The sequence below is a fragment of the Musca autumnalis genome, unplaced genomic scaffold (genome assembly GCF_047663935.1).
Source record: "Musca autumnalis isolate F117 unplaced genomic scaffold, ASM4766393v1 scaffold_1, whole genome shotgun sequence".
Lineage (NCBI taxonomy): Eukaryota > Metazoa > Arthropoda > Insecta > Diptera > Muscidae > Musca > Musca autumnalis.
In genome coordinates this window covers 321,114,837-321,136,371 of record NW_027411644.1, presented here as the reverse complement: position 1 = coordinate 321,136,371, position 21,535 = coordinate 321,114,837, and the positions used below count along the sequence as shown (strand labels likewise).

Sequence of the window (21,535 nt, the reverse complement as noted above, 5' to 3'; positions counted from 1 at the left end):
ACATAGATTTATGTTAACAATTTTGGTTGAGAAGTGTTGTTAGCCTTAAGAATATCGATATGTCAAATTACATCTAGTTTGGTTAACATTTGTAGCTAAAATCCTAAGATTAGCGAAAATCAGGAGGTTCGGTTATATGGGGCCCACAGCTAAACATATTGACAATTTTTGGTGGAGACATATTGTGACCCCTTAGAGCCTCAAATGTCCAATTACAGATAGTTCGGGGAACAAATTTAGCTAAAATCCTCATAATACCGGATATTGGGAGGTACGGTTATATGGGGGCCATAGCTAAACATGGATTTATGTTGACAATTTTGGGATGAGAAGTGTTGTTACCCCTAAGAACATCAATATGTCAAATTACATCTAGTTCGGTTAAAATTTGTAGCTAAAATCCTTAGAATACCGAAAATAAGGAGGTACGGTTATGTGGGTGCAATAGCTACACTTGCACCTACGTTGGCAATTCTTGGTGGAGAAATGTTGTGACCCCTTAGAAATGCCCAATTACAGCTAGTTCAGTTAAAAATTTTAGCTGAACTCCTGAAAATACCAAAACTCGCGAGGTACCGTTATATGGGGGCTATAGCTAAACATGGACCTATGTTGACACTTTTCGGTGGAGATATGTTGTGGCCACTAAGAACCTCAAATGTAAAATTTAAGCTAGCTTGTTTTTAACATTTATATACCTAAACATGAACCTATGCTGACAATTTTAAATTAAAAATTTTAGATAACCTCCTGATAATACCGAAACTCGGGAGGTACCGTTAAATGGAGGTAAACATTGACCTATGTTGTGGCCAGTTACAAGTTGATCTTTCGAAATAGTAGCTAAAATCCTCAGAATATCGAATACCGTTATAAGGGGTGCTATACCTAAACATTAACCTATTTTGACAATTTTTAGTGAATAAGTGAAAGTGAATCTAAAATGTCAATATAAGGGATGTTTGGTCAAAAGATGTAGCTAAAAAACCTAATAATGCCGAAAAACGGGAGGTACTGTTTTATGGGTGCTATAGCTAAACTTGCACCTACGTGCAAGAGAATTGGTGGAGAATTGTAGGGGCCCCTAGGAATCTCAAATTACAAATTACAGCTAGTTCGGTAACAAATTGTACCTAAAAACCTCGAAATACCGAAAATTGGGAGGTATATTTATTAGGTCTGTGTGGAAGGACAAAAACCTTAATGGGTCTTTCGCGTTTCTGATTCCTGGGATTGAACTGAGCAAAAAAGTCTACTGGACCATATGTCTACCGCGAATATCGAGCCTCCCGATTTTGACTTTAAGTTTTTTATTGGCGTTTTTTGGATATTTTGGCATATAACAGCCAAACCATTGAGATTTGCGACCCAACACAAAGGCCAAAATTGTAGCCAACACAATAATTAAGAACTCTCTAGTACATCGGGGAATTATTGGAATGCTCCCTCAGACAGTTTTGGCCTTGATAAAGTGCACATTTGTCGGCAAATATCGATAAATGACATTGTGCTACAAAAGTTGACCAGAAAAATATTCAGGCGTTCTGTTACAAAATTCTATCGTGTTGGCATCCATGGATAACGAAAATACTTTTGGTTCGCTTGAATCAACCACTTTAATTTTGCAATTGTAAGTTTCGTGACTGCAGGAAATGACATGCTACGGCTACTGTAATACGAAAGCTATACCTAAACATGGTCAATATAGCCCATCTTCGAACTGGACATGCGTTACAAACGAAAAAATTAACTTAATATATCCCCGTAATACTATTCTGGTAGGTTATCGAGGGTTATCTTACGTACTACCCAGTTAAGTTGGTATCGACAGGCTTTTTTAAGATTTAGGGCCATTATCTCAGGTAATATGGACACGGTGCGCCTTAACTAATTTTAAATGGAAGGTGCTTACACCTGGGAAGTTTTTGCAGATTCTGAAACTACAATGCACATTTTCAAATAATTCGCTGTTTAAGTTCACATTTTAGGGGTTCTTTAGGTTTTCACGATTTTGCTTCGAAAACGCGAGTCCTATGTAAATAGGCCTAAAGAAAATGTTGTAGCTGTGAAAATTCTCCATAAGAGTGCCCTTTATGATACTTTCGTAGGTGTTACCGTTTTTGAGTTATAGAAGTTCAAACTGAGACAATGCACTGACTGTATCGCCTCCTTATAAAACAATGGCATTAGTGCAATTTCCCAAATAAAACTTTTATATCTTGAAAATGGTACAACCTAGGAAAAAATAGTCCTATCTTGATATGACTTGCGGTTTCCAAGCTAAATCTTGAAGACTTAAGAAAAAAAACCTAAAAATTTGAACTGAACCTCTATATCTCAAAAATGGTAAAACCTACAAAAAAACCTAAAGGTCGATATTGTGCAAAATTTTCACAGCTACAACATTTTATTTAGACTCATTTCGATACGAGTTGCGGTTTCCAAGCAAAATCGTGAAAACCTAAAAAAATCCTAACATTGTGAATTTTGATCGCGATTTGTTTAAAAATCCCTCCGGCGATTTTTTTCTGTTTTTTAATATTTCTTATCGATGAACAGTGTTGTTTCAGAATCCTCGAAATCTTCCCACGTGTAAGCGGTTTTCATCAAAAGTTATTTAAGGCGCACTGAGCTTGATATTGTTTTATAAGGAGGCGATACAGTCAATGCATTGTCTCAATTTGAACTTCTATATCTCAAAAAACGGTAAAACGTACGAAAATATCATAAAGGTCAATCTTGTGGAGAATTTTCACAGCTACAACAGTTTCTTTAGGCCCATTTACATAGGACTCGCGGTTTCCAAGAAAAATCGTGAAAACCTTAAGAACCCCTAAAAATGTGAACTTAAATCGCGATTTATTTGAAAATCCCTCCGGCGATTTTTTTATTTCTTAATATTTCTCATCTATGAGCATTGTAGTTTCAGAAACTGCAAAAACTTCCCAGCTGTAAGCATCTTCCATTTAAATTTGTTTAAGGGCCTCCTGAAAACTGCACTATTCCTAACTACTGTGTGGCATGTACCCCAAGGAGTGTCCGATATAGTCCATATACTAACCTGATACATGACTGAATGAAATAGTACTATGTGCAAACTTTGGACCAATCAGAAGCCCCCTCCGAGAGTTATCTTGCAGATTTCCTATTTTTGTCGGTACCGTCAGGGTTTCTTGGAGGTCATTATCTCAGGAAGCATAGACATTCCCCCGAAAAAATTGTACAATCGTAAAGGGAGCCGCAAGAACAACCTGCTGAAAAAATCAAAACAATCCGAGACGAGCTCTCAAACTTAACTTTTTCCGAATTTTTTCGATTCCGATCTATATCTGATCTGATAGATCCCTGTTTAACTCTAACGTCCGAACGGGTTGAAGTAGGTGGATGAAGTTTTGGTAAAATCTATTATATGTACGTAGGACTTTTGGTATTGAAAGCGGGCTATGTATGTATGTCAACGTTTTCGTATAGCCCCCATACAAAGTGACGCACCGTCGTTTTATGGCATTTTTAACATATTTGTCCCATTTTACCACCGAATTGGTTGTAATTTGGTATTTTGTGTCTACAGATGCTAAAAACATGTCTATCAGAGTTTGTTTATATACATAGGTCCACGTTCTGGTATAGCCCCCATATAACGCCCCACTTTAAGATATTTTGTATGTGTTAGTCCCATTTGACCACAGAATCGGTTGTAACTTTGTATTTTGTGTTTCTATAGGCTACGAAACATTTCTACCATTATATGTTTATATAGGTCCGCGCCTTCATATAGCCCCCATGGAGCGGTTCCTGCAGATGTTCGGTATTTTGAAGGTTGTAGCCACATTAATCCACCGAAATGGCTTAAATTTGCTGTTTGGTCTTTATTTGGGTGGACCTATACCAATATAATTCATATGGAATGTTTATATGAATTATATTGGTATAGGTCCACGCCGTCATATAGCTCCCATACAACTTACCTCCCGATTTTCGGTGTTTTGAAGGTTGTGACCTCAGTATTCCTCATAAATGGCTAATATTTGGTATTTAGTCTTCTTTAGGGGTATAAAACTTCCCCCAAAAACTTGTTGGTACAGGTCCACGCCTTAGTATATCCCCCATATTTTCAGTTCGTGGTGGAGGGTATAATTTCGGCCCGGCCGAACTTAACGCTTTTCTTACTTGTTATTTATACACATATATACGATTAATTATTTGCAATAGACTTGATGTTGTCGGAGACTCGAAATCACAACCAACGTTGTTAAAACTCTCGTCGCACAGTGGTTCAGAATCGTTTTTTCCTGGTCAAAATTCTGTAACTTTTGAAACGGATAGAGATATGTTTATAATATATGTTAGACAGATAACACAATCAGCTTTCAGACGAATTATAAGCGGTCGAGTTCGGTCTGGTAGTTGCAGAGAAATTCAAGGTCAAAGTTAAACTTTTGAGTTTTTTAACTATTTTTCATCAAAATATGAGTGTTTTTGTGGTTTTTATATCTTCCTATGTATTAAAGATGGTCAAACACCAACAAATAAATAAAATAAATACCAAAAAAAACTAAAAAAAAAATCGAAAAAATTTCGAAAAAAAATTTTTTTCAAAAATTTGTAAAAAAAATTTTTACCAAGAAAATTTAAATTTTTTCAAAAATTAAAAAAATTCTCCTGGGGTTTTAATAAAACTTATATAACTCGTATAAAAACTCATATACTCAAAAAATTTGTAATTTGTGTCAAAAAACTGTAATTCATATGGAAACAGTATAGAAAAACACACATTTTTACCCATGTAATTTCAATAAATTGAAAAAAGTGTTAAACGGACGGAACGGGACGGGTACAAAAGTATATATGGATTTAAAGAGGAGACTTTTGGGCATCTTTCTGTAAAAACAGTTCTAGTCCACTAAATTTGGAATTTCATAAAATTTAGTACCCGTGGAAAAATAAAATAGATCATGTTGTGTAGACGCTACGGTAATTTACTAAAACTATTTTTAAAGTCCACAATTCTACCTACCTTATAAAAAAACAATGAACACAATTGCTGTTATAGTTTCAGAGAAATAGCTTCGTCTTTCTCCAGAAATTTGCAAACATTACGTATATCCCAAAAATGGGGAAAATGCTCGTCTTTAGGGGCACGCCACGCCCACACCTTCCAATATTTGGGCCTAATTTTTTGGTTTCCTTAGTTTCAATGTGTTTATTATCGAATCCCATATAGAAATTAAATATTTTTGACAAAACAAAATTTTGATTTTTGGCCAGGAAAATCGATTCCTGAACCATTGTGCGTCGTAATGATAATGCCATTGCAAAGGGTTGGTGAAAATGACATACCAAAGCATTGGCGAAAATGACATGTCAAAGCATTGGTGTAAATGGCATGCTTTGGATCCAAAAATGAATAGCATCTTTTGGGGTCCACACTCATATTAAATTCATCGATGAAGATGCTAAAAAGATGACATGCCAGATCACTTGCACCCATGATTCAATGGCATCTTTGACATTGAACATTTTGTTGGGTAAATATCTCTCTCCTCTACATACGACACCCTCACCAAGGTATTCAATATCTTCATTAGAAAATAAGCCTACGCATGTTACGTTGATCCTTTAAGTTCGTTTCTATCTTAGCTACACTATGTGAAACCCTCTTCTTTTATTTGTACGCACACACCATAAATTATCCATACCATTTTATGACCGCATTCACAAAAATATCCTTTCTTTCCCCCCGTAAATATGATACACTACAACAATTTTCCATTTTAAATCACACAATTTGATTGGTAAAAATCATAGAAAATTAGGCAATTTTGTGGTATTTCAAATTAAATTCCACGGGAAAAACATAATTATTATTGCCGCAAACATACACGCACACATTGTTTGCCTCTGCCATTATCGTAAAACCCAATGGCAGCAATTATGGACTATCTACTTTACCGCTTGGACATTTGCAAACTAAATTTAGCATTTAGAAGTGTAGTGTCGTCCTTGCAACAAAAAACATAATAAAAATAATTTTGTTTTAATGTGGTTACAGACACACACGTGCTCGACCACACGCTTACGCCTGCACACTAGGGATATAACTATTTTGCAATTTTTGCAAATATCGAAAATACCAACGCACAGCCGCGTAGAGCATGAAAAACTACTATGAAATACGGTGTCATTTTTTCTCTATCGCGAAAAAATTTCCGCACGAAATGCATTGAAGTTCAGTAATGCATTATTTAATTTTATTTGTTATAATAACATATACGCTTTTCGTAATAACTTATTATTAATTTTAATCTAATTTAAAAAAATCAATATCAAACCATTCTGGACCAATTTGTTATCAAATCGCGATATTTCAGAGCTTCAATGTATATTGCAATTCTTTGCTTTTCTTTACAAACTCGCCAATTTTATGTTTATATTTACTGTACCTATCGGACGAGAGATTTTTTTCACCGAATCGAACTAAAGTACGCGTTTTCGTTATCAGAACAATATTCCGCACATGGTACTGGCGTGGTATTTTTTTGGTTATAGCCCTACTGCACACATCAAACAAACTACAGCAACAATTTCTCTGAATTTGCCACAAAAACATTCGATTAAATAAGTTGAAATGTAATTGATAATTCTAGATTTACCAATTGTAAATATTTTCATTTGAAAACAGAATACATAAAACTTTTTCGGTGGCCACAAAGAGGCTGTTAGCTGGAGAGTAGCTGTGTCCACTTTCAATGCGGCTACTAATGCCATTGATTTTGTACTAAATATTACCATAGTTGCTGCGTGTATCTTTTTTTCGTATCTACCTAAAATTCTGTAAATATTCACTGAGCCGTAACGAATGCATTTTGCAGTTGTAAATTTCACTCAATGTTCACTAAGGGAGTAAATTAAAACATATTGTTCACATAACTATCATCATCATCACCATCGTCATGGTCAACATGATTGTAGACCAACTAAATATTTAATGTATTTTATGATTATCTTGTTATTTTTGTAGGTTGTATGAACAGAACTTGTAAATTTTATGAATTACAATATTATATAATTTATATTATTTTAAAAATATATAAAGGAAGAAAGTTTTGTGGGCATATCCAAAGCCAGACCCGAATCAAATTTCTACTGGGACTTCAAATTAAAAATAAAATAAAAGAATAATAATTAAATTTAATTCAATCAACGAAATCTTTCATAAACTCCTGTGTGAATAATATCAAAGTTTTCAAACGACCAAGTCCTTTGCTTTCAAATTACCGACATTATGTTTGTGGTCAATATTTTTTCATTTCATAGAATAACAACAAAGCCATCACCTTGGACACTCGCACCTTTTAATCTTCATATCATCCTCCACCATCATCATCACCATAGTGATTATCATCATCGGCTAAATTGTGGTTTATTTGAGAAATGGCTTTGAACGCCATTGTTGGTACATTTATCATTATAGCTTCCGTTGTCAGCGTATTATTCTTACCACATTTACACCACGTATTCATAGTTGGCATTGTGACCACCGACCGACCTGTTATAGTATGAAGCCTTACATAAAGTCGCTATTGTTCGCGTATCGTCCTTTTGTTGTCATTGTCGCCGTCCGTCATCATTGTCCTCCACATGACCGCGCCATTATCATAATCAGTGAAATTAAAGCATTTTTGACTTTTCATTTTGACTCGGTGACGTCCGGTCAAGTGTATCGAATGTAATAACGAAGGTCGGTGGACGATTTTGCAAACGATGTCAAGTACAGTTCAAACGATTCGGTCACTGCAAGGAATGACAAAAATGTATGTCATCTTATTGTTGATTTAATTATTATAAAATATAGGAATGTAAATCTTTTCTTAATTCGGCTTATAGGACAAATGTCCTGTAGAGGGCCAACCAAGTAAGTAAGGGACTTGTTTTATTTTTTTTTTATTTTATTCCTTTAACTGGAGCATAGGGCGCTAACAATAGCCGTTTTCCATCTCACTCGGTTTGGAGCTATATATCTATGTTGATCCCAGGTCAATCCGATGGATCTCGTTTCGGCTTCTGTGGAACGTCTCCATGTTTTCTTTGGTCTTCCAACCCTTCTTCCTTCTTGACTTGTTTGAAAGACAATTTTGGACTTATGTGAGGAAAACAAAAATGGAAACAAGAAGCTGTGGCCTTTTAAAGTTGAAAATCTATGAAATGCCGTTTTCTCTACATTTACCGTTATAAAATCACTTTATGAAGTTAGCTAAAACGAGTAAAAAAGTTTCAGTCCGTTTTGCCGACAGCCTGTGTGAATTGAAACTTTCCCAGCAAAAATTTGGATCCGGTAGTCATTACGTAATCCCCTTACAAAGTAATGTAAACAAGCTTCTTTTCACATTACAGGTAATCTGAAAAGTAATGGGTTACTTCTTAAAAAAATTACAAGGTAACCCTACTTACTTTGCTCCTCACTAAGTAATGAGGACGGTGGTACAGTGAGTGTGTGTCCGACTATAAATCCTAGGGTTGTGTGTTCAACGATCACCGTCCGCACGCGAGTTTTTTTAATTAAAAAATAACAGTTCCTGGTGCACATGTGCACTGCACATTTAAGTTCTTAAGCAACCCTTAATATTCGTGTGCGTGGCATAGTGCGTAGTGTCTTTGGCTAGAAATCAGAGGGTTCGTGGGTTCAATTCGGGCAGACAGCGAAATAGAATAAAGTAAAATAAAAGTAAGATGTGTGATGAAATTAAAAACAAATTCTCTACACCAACTGTCTAAAAATATAATTTTTTTCACCTTACCTTACGAAAAACATAAATACGACACCGACATGAAGTATCCTCGAACAGACCTCTTAAACTGTCCTTAAACAAAGATTTTGATCTGAGAAAGGTACCCTAAGAAGTGGACCGATATGGCCCATTTTCACGATTTTTGAATTTTTTTTTAAATCCACGAGTTTTGAAAAAAAAAATATTACAAAAATCCATGATTTTTGAAAAAAAAAAATATTTTTAATAAATTATTAAAAAAATATTTTTTAAAAATCCATGATTTTAGAAAAAAAAGTTTTTTTAATAAATTATTAAAAAATATTTTTAAAAAATCCACGATTTAAAAAAAATATTTTAAAAAGTCCACGATTTAAAAAAAATATTTTAAAAAGTCCACGATTTAAAAAAAATATTTTAAAAAGTCCACGATTTAAAAAAAATATTTTAAAAAGTCCACGATTTAAAAAAAATATTTTAAAAAGTCCACGATTTAAAAAAAATATTTTAAAAAGTCCACGATTTTTGAAAAATAAATATTTTTAAAAAATCCACGATTTAAAAAAATATTTTAAAAATTCCACGATTATTGAAAAAAATATTTTTTTAAAAAATCCACGATTATTGAAAAAAATATTTTTTTAAAAAATCCACGATTATTGAAAAAAATATTTTTTTAAAAAATCCACGATTATTGAAAAAAATATTTTTTTAAAAAATCCACGATTATTGAAAAAAATATTTTTTTAAAAAATCCACGATTATTGAAAAAAATATTTTTTTAAAAAATCCACGATTATTGAAAAAAATATTTTTTTAAAAAATCCACGATTATTGAAAAAAATATTTTTTTAAAAAATCCACGATTATTGAAAAAAATATTTTTTTAAAAAATCCACGATTATTGAAAAAAATATTTTTTTAAAAAATCCACGATTATTGAAAAAAATATTTTTTTAAAAAATCCACGATTATTGAAAAAAATATTTTTTTAAAAAATCCACGATTATTGAAAAAAATATTTTTTTAAAAAATCCACGATTATTGAAAAAAATATTTTTTTAAAAAATCCACGATTATTGAAAAAAATATTTTTTTAAAAAATCCACGATTATTGAAAAAAATATTTTTTTAAAAAATCCACGATTATTGAAAAAAATATTTTTTTAAAAAATCCACGATTATTGAAAAAAATATTTTTTAAAAAATCCACGATTATTGAAAAAAATATTTTTTAAAAAAATCCACGATTATTGAAAAAAATATTTTTTTAAAAAATCCACGATTATTGAAAAAAATATTTTTTTAAAAAATCCACGATTATTGGAAAAAATATTTTTTTTAAAAAATCCACGATTATTGAAAAAAATATTTTTTTAAAAAATCCACGATTATTGAAAAAAATATTTTTTTAAAAAATCCACGATTATTGAAAAAAATATTTTTTTAAAAAATCCACGATTATTGAAAAAAATATTTTTTTAAAAAATCCACGATTATTGAAAAAAATATTTTTTTAAAAAATCCACGATTATTAAAAAAATATTTTTTTAAAAAATCCACGATTATTGAAAAAAATATTTTTTTAAAAAATCCACGATTATTGAAAAAAATATTTTTTTAAAAAATCCACGATTATTAAAAAAAATATTTTTTTAAAAAATCCACGATTATTGAAAAAAATATTTTTTTAAAAAATCCACGATTATTGAAAAAAATATTTTTTTAAAAAAATCCACGATTATTGAAAAAATACTTTTTTAAAAAATCCTCGATTATTGAAAAAAATATTTTTTAAAAAATCCTCGATTATTGAAAAAAATATTTTTTTAAAAAATCCACGATTATTGAAAAAAATATTTTTTTAAAAAATCCACGATTATTGAAAATAATATTTTTTAAAAAAATCCACGATTATTGAAAAAAATATTTTTTTAAAAAATCCACGATTATTGAAAAAAATATTTTTTTAAAAACTCCACGATTATTGAAAAAAATATTTTTTTTTAAAATCCACGATTATTGAAAAAATATAAATAAAATCCACGACTATTGCAAAAAATATTTTTTTAAAAAATCCACGATTATTGAAAAAAATATTTTTTTTAAAAATTTACGATTATTGAAAAAAATCTTTTTTTAAAAAATTTACGATTATTGAAAAAAATATTTTTAAAAAATCCACGATTATTGAAAATAATATTTTTTTAAAAATCCACGATTATTGAAAAAATATCGTTAAAAATACAGGATTTTTTTTAAATCCTTGATTATTGAAAAAATATTTTTTAAAAAATCCAACATTATTGAAAAAATATTTTTAAAAAAATCCAACATTATTTAAAAAATATTCTTTAAAAAAATCCACGATTATTAAAACAATATTTTATTAAAAAATTCACCATGATAAGTGAAAAAATATTTTTTAAGAAATTCACGATTATTGAAAAAATATTTTTATTTAAAAAATCGACATTTATTGAACAAATATTTTTTTTAAAAGTCGACGATTATTGAACAAATATTTTTTTTAAAAAGTCGACGATTATTGAAAATTATTTTTGAAAAAATCCACTATTATTGGAATACTATTTTTTAAAAAATCCACGGTTGTCGAAAAATATTTTTTTTAGAAAAATCCACTATTATTGAAAAAAATATTTTTTGAAGAATCCAAGGTTATTAAAAAATATTTTAAAAAAATTCATAATTATTGAGATTTTTTTATTTAAATTCACGTTTATTGAAAAATTATTTTTTTAAATCATTATTATTGAAAAAATATTTCTTGAAAAATCCACGATTATTGAAAAATTTTTTTAACAAAATTCTAAGATTTGCAGAAATATTACGATATGCAAAGCTTGGAACAACCCAGCACTCAGCTCGAATGTTTTTCTACGCACCAGTCCTACATGTGTATGGTGGGCGTAGAGTTTAATTGAAGCTTTTGGGCCATTTTCTCAGGAAATATGGAAATTTACTTTAAAAAATTTGAACCGTCGTAATTTGTACCGTCGTGAATACAAGAAGATGAAAAAACAGCAAAGCATATCAATCTCCTGCTTTATTTTAGAGATCCACCAACTCCTCTTACAGAGCCGTTTTATAGTCGAAGTATCCAGTAAATGTAATTAGTCCTGGATTTAACGACATGCTTTATGTGTTCAATACTGTGACCCCCTTTTATATTACCGGTCAATAACTTAAAAAGTTGCGCTTAGATCGATAGTTTGCAATTCGGATGCAGGGTTAAAGCCGAAATTCCATATCCAATGCCAGTAGCTTCAATAAAATCCTTCTAACCTCATTTGAAAAGATTATGCGATTATGAAAGTGTTGCCAAAGCCTTTAAAATACACAGCACATTGTCATCATGGAGTTGGGTGAATTTTTTGTGTATTCCACAATTGGCTGACTTTGTAATTGGAGGGATGCTATGGAGTATCTTTTTCACCATCCTTAATAGTATAATTTAATTGTTGCACAAATCCGTTTAAGGACATTAATATTCCTTTACAAAATTTACTTTGTTTTTCGAGCAACTAAGACTTGAATTTTCTATTTTCCAATTGTTGTTTTCCTTGCCTTCCCCCTGCGCCTAGGGCCTTAGACCAGCATCATAAATTCTGAAAATATTGAAATCTACGAAGCGTTAATAACATTTGCTGCAACTGTAACAATAACAACAATGACAACAATAAGCAAACTGGCAATTGCAATTTTTGGCCATTACGAAACATTCGTATCTGCAGCAATTTCCTATGTATGTATGTCTGTCGATCTGTCTCTCTCTCTTTCTATCTGATTGCCTGGCTGTCTGACTGTTTTTCTGTCTGTCTCTTTGGCATTCTCCCTCTATTTTCCTCTGCATTTGCATTTACTTTGGAACAATCATGGACAAATTGTGTGCACGGACCACAACAATACCGCACAATAATGGTTACATGACACAATTCCCTGTACTACTCCACACCACCGCTCTGTGGTCTATGTCTCCCCCTTTCGTTCTCTATCTCTCTTATTACCAAATTTCCCTAGAAAATAAAGTTAGCTCATAACAAACTGGTCAGCATTGGCCCAAAAGTGTAATGCATGAATTGAATGTCTCAAGTAGAGAGAGTGTGTGTGTGTATGTATGTTTGAGTGGTATTGGTGTTGCTGATGGTGGTCAATGCGGTATATTATTTTTTTGTTGCTTTTGTTTTGGCCACAAAATGAAATAAAAATTGTAAAAAATAATGCTATGAAATGCAATTCGAAATGCATTAAATTCATTTCATTTTGCAACTCTTTTGTTTGTATGGTTTCCATTGAAGCTTGTTATTGCCTGCCCCCCGGTTAGTTAATAGAGTTTTATTTCTTTTACATAATGTTGCAATATTACAATACCAATAACAATAAAATATACTCTTGCATTATTAAAGTTTTGCCCGTAACATAAATATTACATGTGTACAATTTATTTAATGCAGTTATAAGGAAAAAATGAGTTTTATTGAAATTAAAATTAAATTTTTCTTACTTTTGCTTTTTTAGGTCACACCCATCAGTTGACGCCTTTTATTAAACACTGGGAGGCGGCACATTTTGATCGCTCACATTTACATGCTGCTCATCAAAAGCATATCGAACAGAAACGTCATCGCCGGAAAAGAGACTTAAATGCCGGTGAATATGGACCGGCTCATACTATAAGACTGAACTTTTCTGCTCATGACAGGTAAGTGGAAATGGGCTATTCACATAAATTAATATCTAAGGTTATAACAGATGGGAAATTATTCATAAAAATAATTATACAAAATTATTATTTTTAAAAATAATTGCTTTTGTTTTTAATATTTAATTTGTTATTAGTGGGAGAAAATTTGGCATTGTCCACCAAGGGGTAAGGCAGGGAAGAGGTTTCAGTTCTCCCTACATATCTGCATCAGTTCCCCAATTTTTGTTTGTTTGTATTTTTTTTTTCAACAAAAATCTTTTTATATCCAAGCGTCAATTGTTCGATCAAATCGATAATAAATCAAATATAATGCAGAATTTCTCAAATAAAAATCGAAATTTCGGTTTTTGGACACTTTTTGATAAAGGTCCAGGGATAAAAAATTAAAAATTCCAAAAAGTACTAAAATGGTACTTTTTTCATAGAAAATGTACTTTATTATTATTTTTTTTTTGTTAAGAAAAAATTAAAGAATTTTACTCAGTAAAGAAAAAACAACAACAAGGGCTTATATTATGAAATCTGAAGAATGTTGCAAAATCGTATATATTTTTATACCTTCCGGTAGGGTATAATTAACTTTGTTTCCGTTTGTAACGCATCAAAATATTCATCGGAGAATCTACCGGTTCCTGACGATTTTCGACATTTTGAAAGTTTGACCCATATTATTGTACCAAAATTGTTGAAATTTGTTATTTAGTCCTCGTTGGGGTTACAAAACTCACTTCCAGGTCCACTTTCTAGTATAGCGCCCCCCAAAACGGTACCATCCGATTTTCGGCATTTTAAAGGTATAGGATCATTATTCCATCGAAATAACAGAAATTAGGTTTTTGTATTCTATATGGGTATAAAACATTCCTATAGACAATTGTGGGTACAGATGCATGTTTTAATATAGCCTAGAGCTGGCAAACTGTCGATAGTCTGACTTTCGTTTTGATCCTTGCCAAAAATCAAATTATTTTTTTTAATAATTGGTAACAGATAGCCCAAAAACATGTCTTGGTGGCCGGTGTTAACTTTGTTTTACGTCAGTAATCAAAGCGTTTGCCAGAACTAATGTAGCCCATAGAAGAGGTATTGGAAATTCTCAGATTGGAATGTAGTACGATATGTGCAGTATTTTGAATGACCAGTCTACTTTAGTGACTGTAACTTAGTATTCCGGTTTCTCAATGGATGGAAGAGTTCTACGAAGAAAATGATCAATAAAGGTTCATATTTTGGTATCTTCCCAATATGAAGGTACATATGTACATATTGCATACATATATAACAATTTTAATCTTGGAAGCAAAGTGTAAATTTTGGATTTTTAGTTTCACATAGAATTTTTCAACCTGTGGGACTAGAGTATGTGAAATAGTACTGAATTGGCCGCGGGGGTACTTCGGTACTTTTTATAGTGAAATGGTACTGAAAAAAGTACTATTGTACTGAATTTTCCATCCCTGTAAAGGTCTATGATTCTCTGTGAAATACATACAAAAACGAGTCCGAAAACATTTCCGGCATCTAACAAAAACTTCGGTTTTGTGTAGTATTATATATATCCGTATCAGTTAACTATGACATATTTATTAGCCAATGGCAGATACGAAACAAATAGTTATTTGTTATCAAATTGACGAGTAATTTGCAAATCCAGAATCAGTTTTTCTCTAGCAGCTCTATTTTTTATTTAAGATATATCTTATGGCCCTGTTTCACGATTTTCAGCCATATTTTCGATATCCTTGGCCAACAAAAATGTTTTTTTTTATTTTTTATACCCTCAGCCCTTAGGTTAACGTGCGTGACCCAAAAAAGGGAACAAATTTAAAGGCTAGCCCTCCAAATGTTTTCCATTTTATCCAAAAACTTAAAATGTGAAATTTTATAGCGATTCGTGCCCCCTCGGCAATCTTTATTTTCATAGTAAATTGTATGTGGCCAAAGGTGAATTTTCACAGGCGGAATTAATTGTGCAATTAATGACCAAATGTTTCTATTATATACTTTCACTAGTGATTTTAAAGTTCGGTGCCATCGCTCTATAAATCCATTTGCTTGAGGATGGTAGGGAGTTGTGTGCTTCACTCCGCATAATTTCGCAATTTGCCGGAATAATCTGCTTTCAAACTGTTTGCCTTGATCCGCAACAATTTCCGTTGGTACACCAAATCGCGAAATCCATACGCTGACAAAGGCATCCGCTACTGTTTCAGCTTTAATGTCTGCAAGAGGAATTGCTTCTGCCCATTTTGTGTACCTATCGATGAAAGTTAAGAGATATCGATAACCTTGACAGGGTGTGAATGGGTCAACAATATCTATATGTATGTGCTTGAAACGTTGAGTTGGAGGTGTGAATTCGGCACGTGGACTTTTTGTAAGTCGTTGAACTTTTGATCTTTGGCACACGATACAGGATTTAGCCCATTCGCTCACGTCCTTCCTCAGCGATTTCCAGATGTAACGTGATCGAATTAAATTTACCGTACCTTTCACTCCAGGGTGAGATAATCCATGAAGAGTAACAAAAACCAACTTTCGAAATGACGATGTTACGATTTCCAGATGTAACGTGATCGAATTAAATTTACCGTACCTTTCACTCCAGGGTGAGATAATCCATGAAGAGTAACAAAAACCAACTTTCGAAATGACGATGTTACGTAAGGTCTTATAGTAGAACCGGAAACATCACAGTAAATCTCATATCCTTCATAAGCTTAAGTTGTAGGCCAGAATTTTTGTCGCATAAAATTGATTGCAATTCTTCATCGGATTTCTGTTCCTTTGCTAGTTCACTAAAATCTATGCATTGGGGTATTTTGATTGCTTCTATACGTGACATGGTATCAGCAATAACATTACTTGTGCCGCTAATATGTCGTATATCTGTTGTGAATTGCGCAATGTAATGCAGATGTCGAAGTTGTCTTGGAGATGCCTTCTCCGGCCGCTGCTTAAAAGCGAATGTTATAGGTTTGTGGTCCGTCAAAATGCAGAACTGACGACCTTCTGAGAAATACAGGAAATGCTTCAGTGTAGAATATATAGCCAACAGTTCACGATCATATGCACTATAATTTGTCTGAGTAGGCGATAATTTCTTAGAAAAAATCAAAGCGGTTTCCACTCACCGTTGACATATTGCTGTAAGACACCACCCATGGCATATTCCGATGCATCGACACAAATTGACGTTGCAGCATTTTCACGTGGATAGGACAATAAAGTAGCACTTGCTAGCTCTTGTTTGCACTGCTCAAACGCCTGTTTTTGTTCCCCTGACCAATTTATAACGCTTTTATCGTTATTCTCATTACCGTAAAATTGTTTGTAAATTTGCAGCACCTGCCAGAAATCTTCTGTAGAAGTTGATCATTCCCAGGAAACGGCGAAGATCCTTGATAGTGCTGGGAAGCTTATATGTTTCTCTGCTAGGAAGGGGTTTCAATCAATCCTTGGTCACAAGATAACCAGGAAATTTTAATCCAGTAGCTCCAAAAACACTTTTTATCGATGTTGATAGTGAGACCGTACTCGCGAAGTTTTTCAAATAATTTCCTAAGATGCTGCTGATGTTCTTCTGGACTCTTTGATGCAACGAGAATGTCGTCTATATAAACGTAAACGAAATCCAAGTCTCGACATACCTCGTGCATAAATCGCTGGAACGTTTGTGCAGCATTGCAAAATCCAAATGTCATCCTGGGAAATTCGAAATTTCCTATGGGTGTTGTTATTGCTCTCTTCTTTAAATCTTCTTCGGCCACCGGTATATGGTGGTAAGCTTTCACTAAATCAATCTTGCTAAAAACCATCTTACCATCAAGCAATGAACCAAAATCATGAATATGTGGAACTGCGTATCGGTCTGGAATTGTGCGAGCATTCAAACCTCGGTAGTCCCACACGGGTGCCACTCTCCATTGGGTTTCTTCACCATATGTAGCGGACTAGCCCAACTGCTATTTGATGGGCGACATATTCCAAGACGAATCGTTTCCTCGAAATCTTTTTTCACAACTTGCAATTTTTCAGGTGGAAGACGTCTAGGTTGGAAGAAAACGGGTGAAATTTTGGTTATATCAATGTGATGCTGAACTGAATGCTTTGCCTTCGATTTGAAATTGATCTTTGTTAAATCGTCGAATTCTCGAAGTAATGTGGTATACTCAGATGCGCTTGATATGCATTTAATTGAGGAATCCTCCACACTTGCTATGGATCCAATACATCTCCGATTGGTATTAGGGTCTATAAGACTATTATTTTTAATATCACCCATAATTACTAAAAAAATCTGATCGATTAATAGGTTTCTGTACATCAGCAATCACGAAATTCCATTTAAACAATCTATTCAGCCCCAAGTCTATGGAAAGGGTTTTTGTGCCATACGTCCTGATCGGTGTCTGTTTAGCGGCATACAAAATCAATTGACTGGGAGGTTGACTGCGCATGGATTTTGAGACAGGATACGCCGTTAAATCCGCACCTGTAACTACTAAATACCTGATTTTCGATTTAGTGTCTCGAACAAACAGGCGTCATACTTCTGGGGTACACTCGTCCGTCACCAAAGACGGTGCACCATTCAGTTTTCCGATATTGGTGTTCTGTAATTGCATGGTGCAACACATTTTCTGGCTTTTTCGCCAAATTTGAAATGATACCAGCAATACGGTTTTGATTTGCTTCCGGAATTCGAACGTCGATGTTTTGAGGATAATTTACCACGGCTTCCTGACATCCGGAATGAACCCATATGCGTGCAAAAGGCTTCTAATTTCTTCTCTATTTCTTCTAAGCGAGTGTTTGATGGAGATGGAGAAGCTACATACATCTGATTTGCTACTATCCGCAATCCTGTCGGCCATCGCTGCCAATTTTTCCAGGCTGTCTTCACTAACGGATAAAATTGCTTTCATCTGTGGCGGAAGTCGTTGCATCCACAGCTGCTTCAAAATATCGTTGGAAACCTTACCCTGAGATAATGCCCGCATTTCGGATAACAGGTCAGAAGGCTTTTTGTCTCCGAGCTCAATGTTCGTCAAAAGCTTCTTGAGACGCTTCTACTATGAATCCGAGAAACTGCTAATAAGTTTGCCTTTTAACGTGTCATACATATTTTCAGCAGGAGGATTGAAGATTATATCTGCAACTTTCTTGCTTTCCATCGATGCAACAATGCTGTGGAATTTTGTAGAATCTTGCATAATGCCGGCCATAATAAATTGTGATTCTATTAGCTTGAACCAAAGCCGCGGATCGGAACGCCAAAATGCAGGAGCTTTCACAGCTACTCGTGAAACTTCCATTGTTGATGATATATTTGTTATGTTTGATGGGCTTGTTGATTCATTTGTAGCGTCCGTTTTCATTAGAAGTTCTTTATTTGAGTTCTTTTGTCGGTGGTCACCAATTGGGTAAAAATTAACAAATCCACAACAATTTGATTTAAAAAAAAATTTAATGTTTATTTTTCAAAAAACAACAAAATCAAGCGAAAAATTAAAATTATTTTGATTGTCACAAAATACATAAATTATGAAAATCAATGCTAAGTTGATAATAGAAAATTACAAAGCCATAGGAAACTTGATGAAATACAAATAATATTTGTAAAGTAAATAATAATTGAGTATCTGCCGATTTTCGGTATTTTGAAGATTTGGTATTTTTGGTATTTTTTCACATTTAAGGTTCCCAGAAGTCACAAAACATCTCCATCCAAAATGTCAACATAGGTCCATGTGTTAGTATTTTGAGGATATTAGCTAAATTTTTGACCGAACTACCAGTAATTTGATATTTGAGATTCCCAGTCGGTGCACGATGGGGCCAATAGCAGGTTTTCGAGGCAAAAAGTCAATTTTTGAAGTGAACAATTTGAAAAAAATAGTAACTGATTTCCATTGCCAACACTCTGAATCACTAAAAATAAAAAAAATAAATCAATCTGGTAACATCACATAGCGACATACTGATCTGGCAATGGTGACATATTTTCTTATGCATCATTTTCCGACATTCATTATAAATAAGTAGTGAAAGCATTTTAGGCGCCAAAAAGAACATTTCAACATTTTTATATTTTTTTAAACATGGAAAGCTCTTCAATGGGTATGTAAAATAAGATAGTGTTAACAAATAATAAAAATGTTATGTGTGGTAAATGTATTTTGGAGTTAAGATGTTATGTCTTTTTTGGAGTATTTTGCTTTGTTATCCCTGTGTTCTCTGGAGTATAACTTTTGAGATCTAGGTAGATCTAGGACATTATATATATGTGGTGAAAGGTATTAATGTGTACTATCATTTTGTGAAAAAATTAGCTGCGCCTAGCTGCGCCTTTTCATAAAAATCTGATTTCAGATGTCGTAATACTTAAAAATATGGACATTTTTATGTTTTGGTTGGAGAATAATCGGAAACCCATTAATGTTATCAATTGGATTTCGGAAAAATTTTATAGACGTATATAATAATAATATATAATTTCCAAGATATCGCAGACAAACTTTGGCTTTTGTGGCGGAATCTTAGTCGATTTCTACTAAATTTGGAAAACCAAACCATGAAATTTGAATATACGTATATAGGGGAGCTATATCTATATCTGAACCGATTTCAATATAACTTGAAAAACTTATTTGTAGTCCGAATTCCGTAATATTTTCCAAATTTTATTGTAATTTGATGGAATTTGCATGCTTGGTCAATCATTTGCCTGAAATCGGGCGAACAAATATATGGGAGCTATATCCAATTCAGAACCGATTTCAATATGATTTGCCAAAAATGTTTCTAGACCAAAATCCGTCACACATTTCAAATTTCATCAAGATTGGACGTACATAGTGGGATTGGTGACCAAATACCTAAAATCGGTCAAAAATATATATGGGAGCAATATCAAAATCAGGACCGATTTCAATATAACTTGGCAAACTTATTTGTAGTCCTAATTCCTTGGTATTTCCCAAATCGCATAAAAATTGGGCAGAATTTGCGTGTCTGGTCCATCAATTGCTTGAAATCGGACGAACATATATACGGGAGCTATATGTATATATGAACCGATATGAACCAAATTTGGCATATTAGTTTCTAAGCCCATTATAAACATCTGTACAAACTTTGGAAGGTCTAGCTTGCCCCAGTGATTTGTTGCCTCGAAAACCTGTCATTGGCCCCATCGTGCGGTGGTCCCAAAATTTCTTCACTAAAAATTTCAATATAGGTCCACGTTTAAGTATAGCCCCATATAACAGTTTCTCCCGATTTTCGGTATTTTGAGGATTGCAGCTGCATTTTCGACGGAACTATTTGTTATTTGAGACTTTAGGTTCTACATTAAAAATTGTCAACATAGGTCCACTCTTTGTACTGATTTGAGAGAAGTCTCCTCTTCCCCTGTTGGTTTATTTTTAATGTTTTATTATGTTTTACTCACTTCTTATTATAATTTTATATTAGTTTCAACAAAAAAATTTATTTTATTTTTGCTTATTATTTCTCTTCCAAGTTCATCTGTTATTACCTAAGAAATACATTGAAAAATTTGTAGTCCAGCGAAGTCCTACACATGCAACGATTATGCCATCTCTAGGCATTTAAAAAATATTATTGAACCGATAATTGCATCTGAAAAACCATTTCTGTTCTTTCCTGAATTTAGTTACAATCCTTCATTACACTTACTCCATATCCAATCGCTTCCTTAGCTTCCTTAGCCAAGAAGAAAATTACCTTCTATTACTACACCACACACAGTTCATTAAATATTAAAGATGTTAAACGTATTTTTTCCTGATAATTTCACTATTTATACGAGCGCCATCAACTATAAGACGTAATTTTGCAATCATTTCTTTGCTTCCGTATTTTGTGAAAGAGGTTGAATGGATTTTATTGGAAAACAGAAATGTGAAATATTCTGATAAAAAAGCGAAAGAAAGAAGTAATAATATCAACACAATGATTTCCTACACTAGTAAGTACTTTTGTTACCATACATAGGGACATGCATACAAATCTA

At 32.8% G+C, this 21,535-nt stretch overlaps 1 protein-coding gene across 1 annotated transcript in view; it reads left to right on the top strand.

Annotated features, from left to right (window-relative positions):
• Kul (Kuzbanian-like) overlaps nucleotides 1-21,535 on the top strand; it is a 614,198-nt gene that overhangs the window by 333,617 nt on the left and 259,046 nt on the right. The window contains exon 4 of the mRNA XM_073962521.1: nucleotides 13,308-13,491. Coding sequence (XP_073818622.1) covers nucleotides 13,308-13,491 — 184 coding nt within the window. The remainder of the gene's footprint in view (nucleotides 1-13,307; nucleotides 13,492-21,535) is intronic.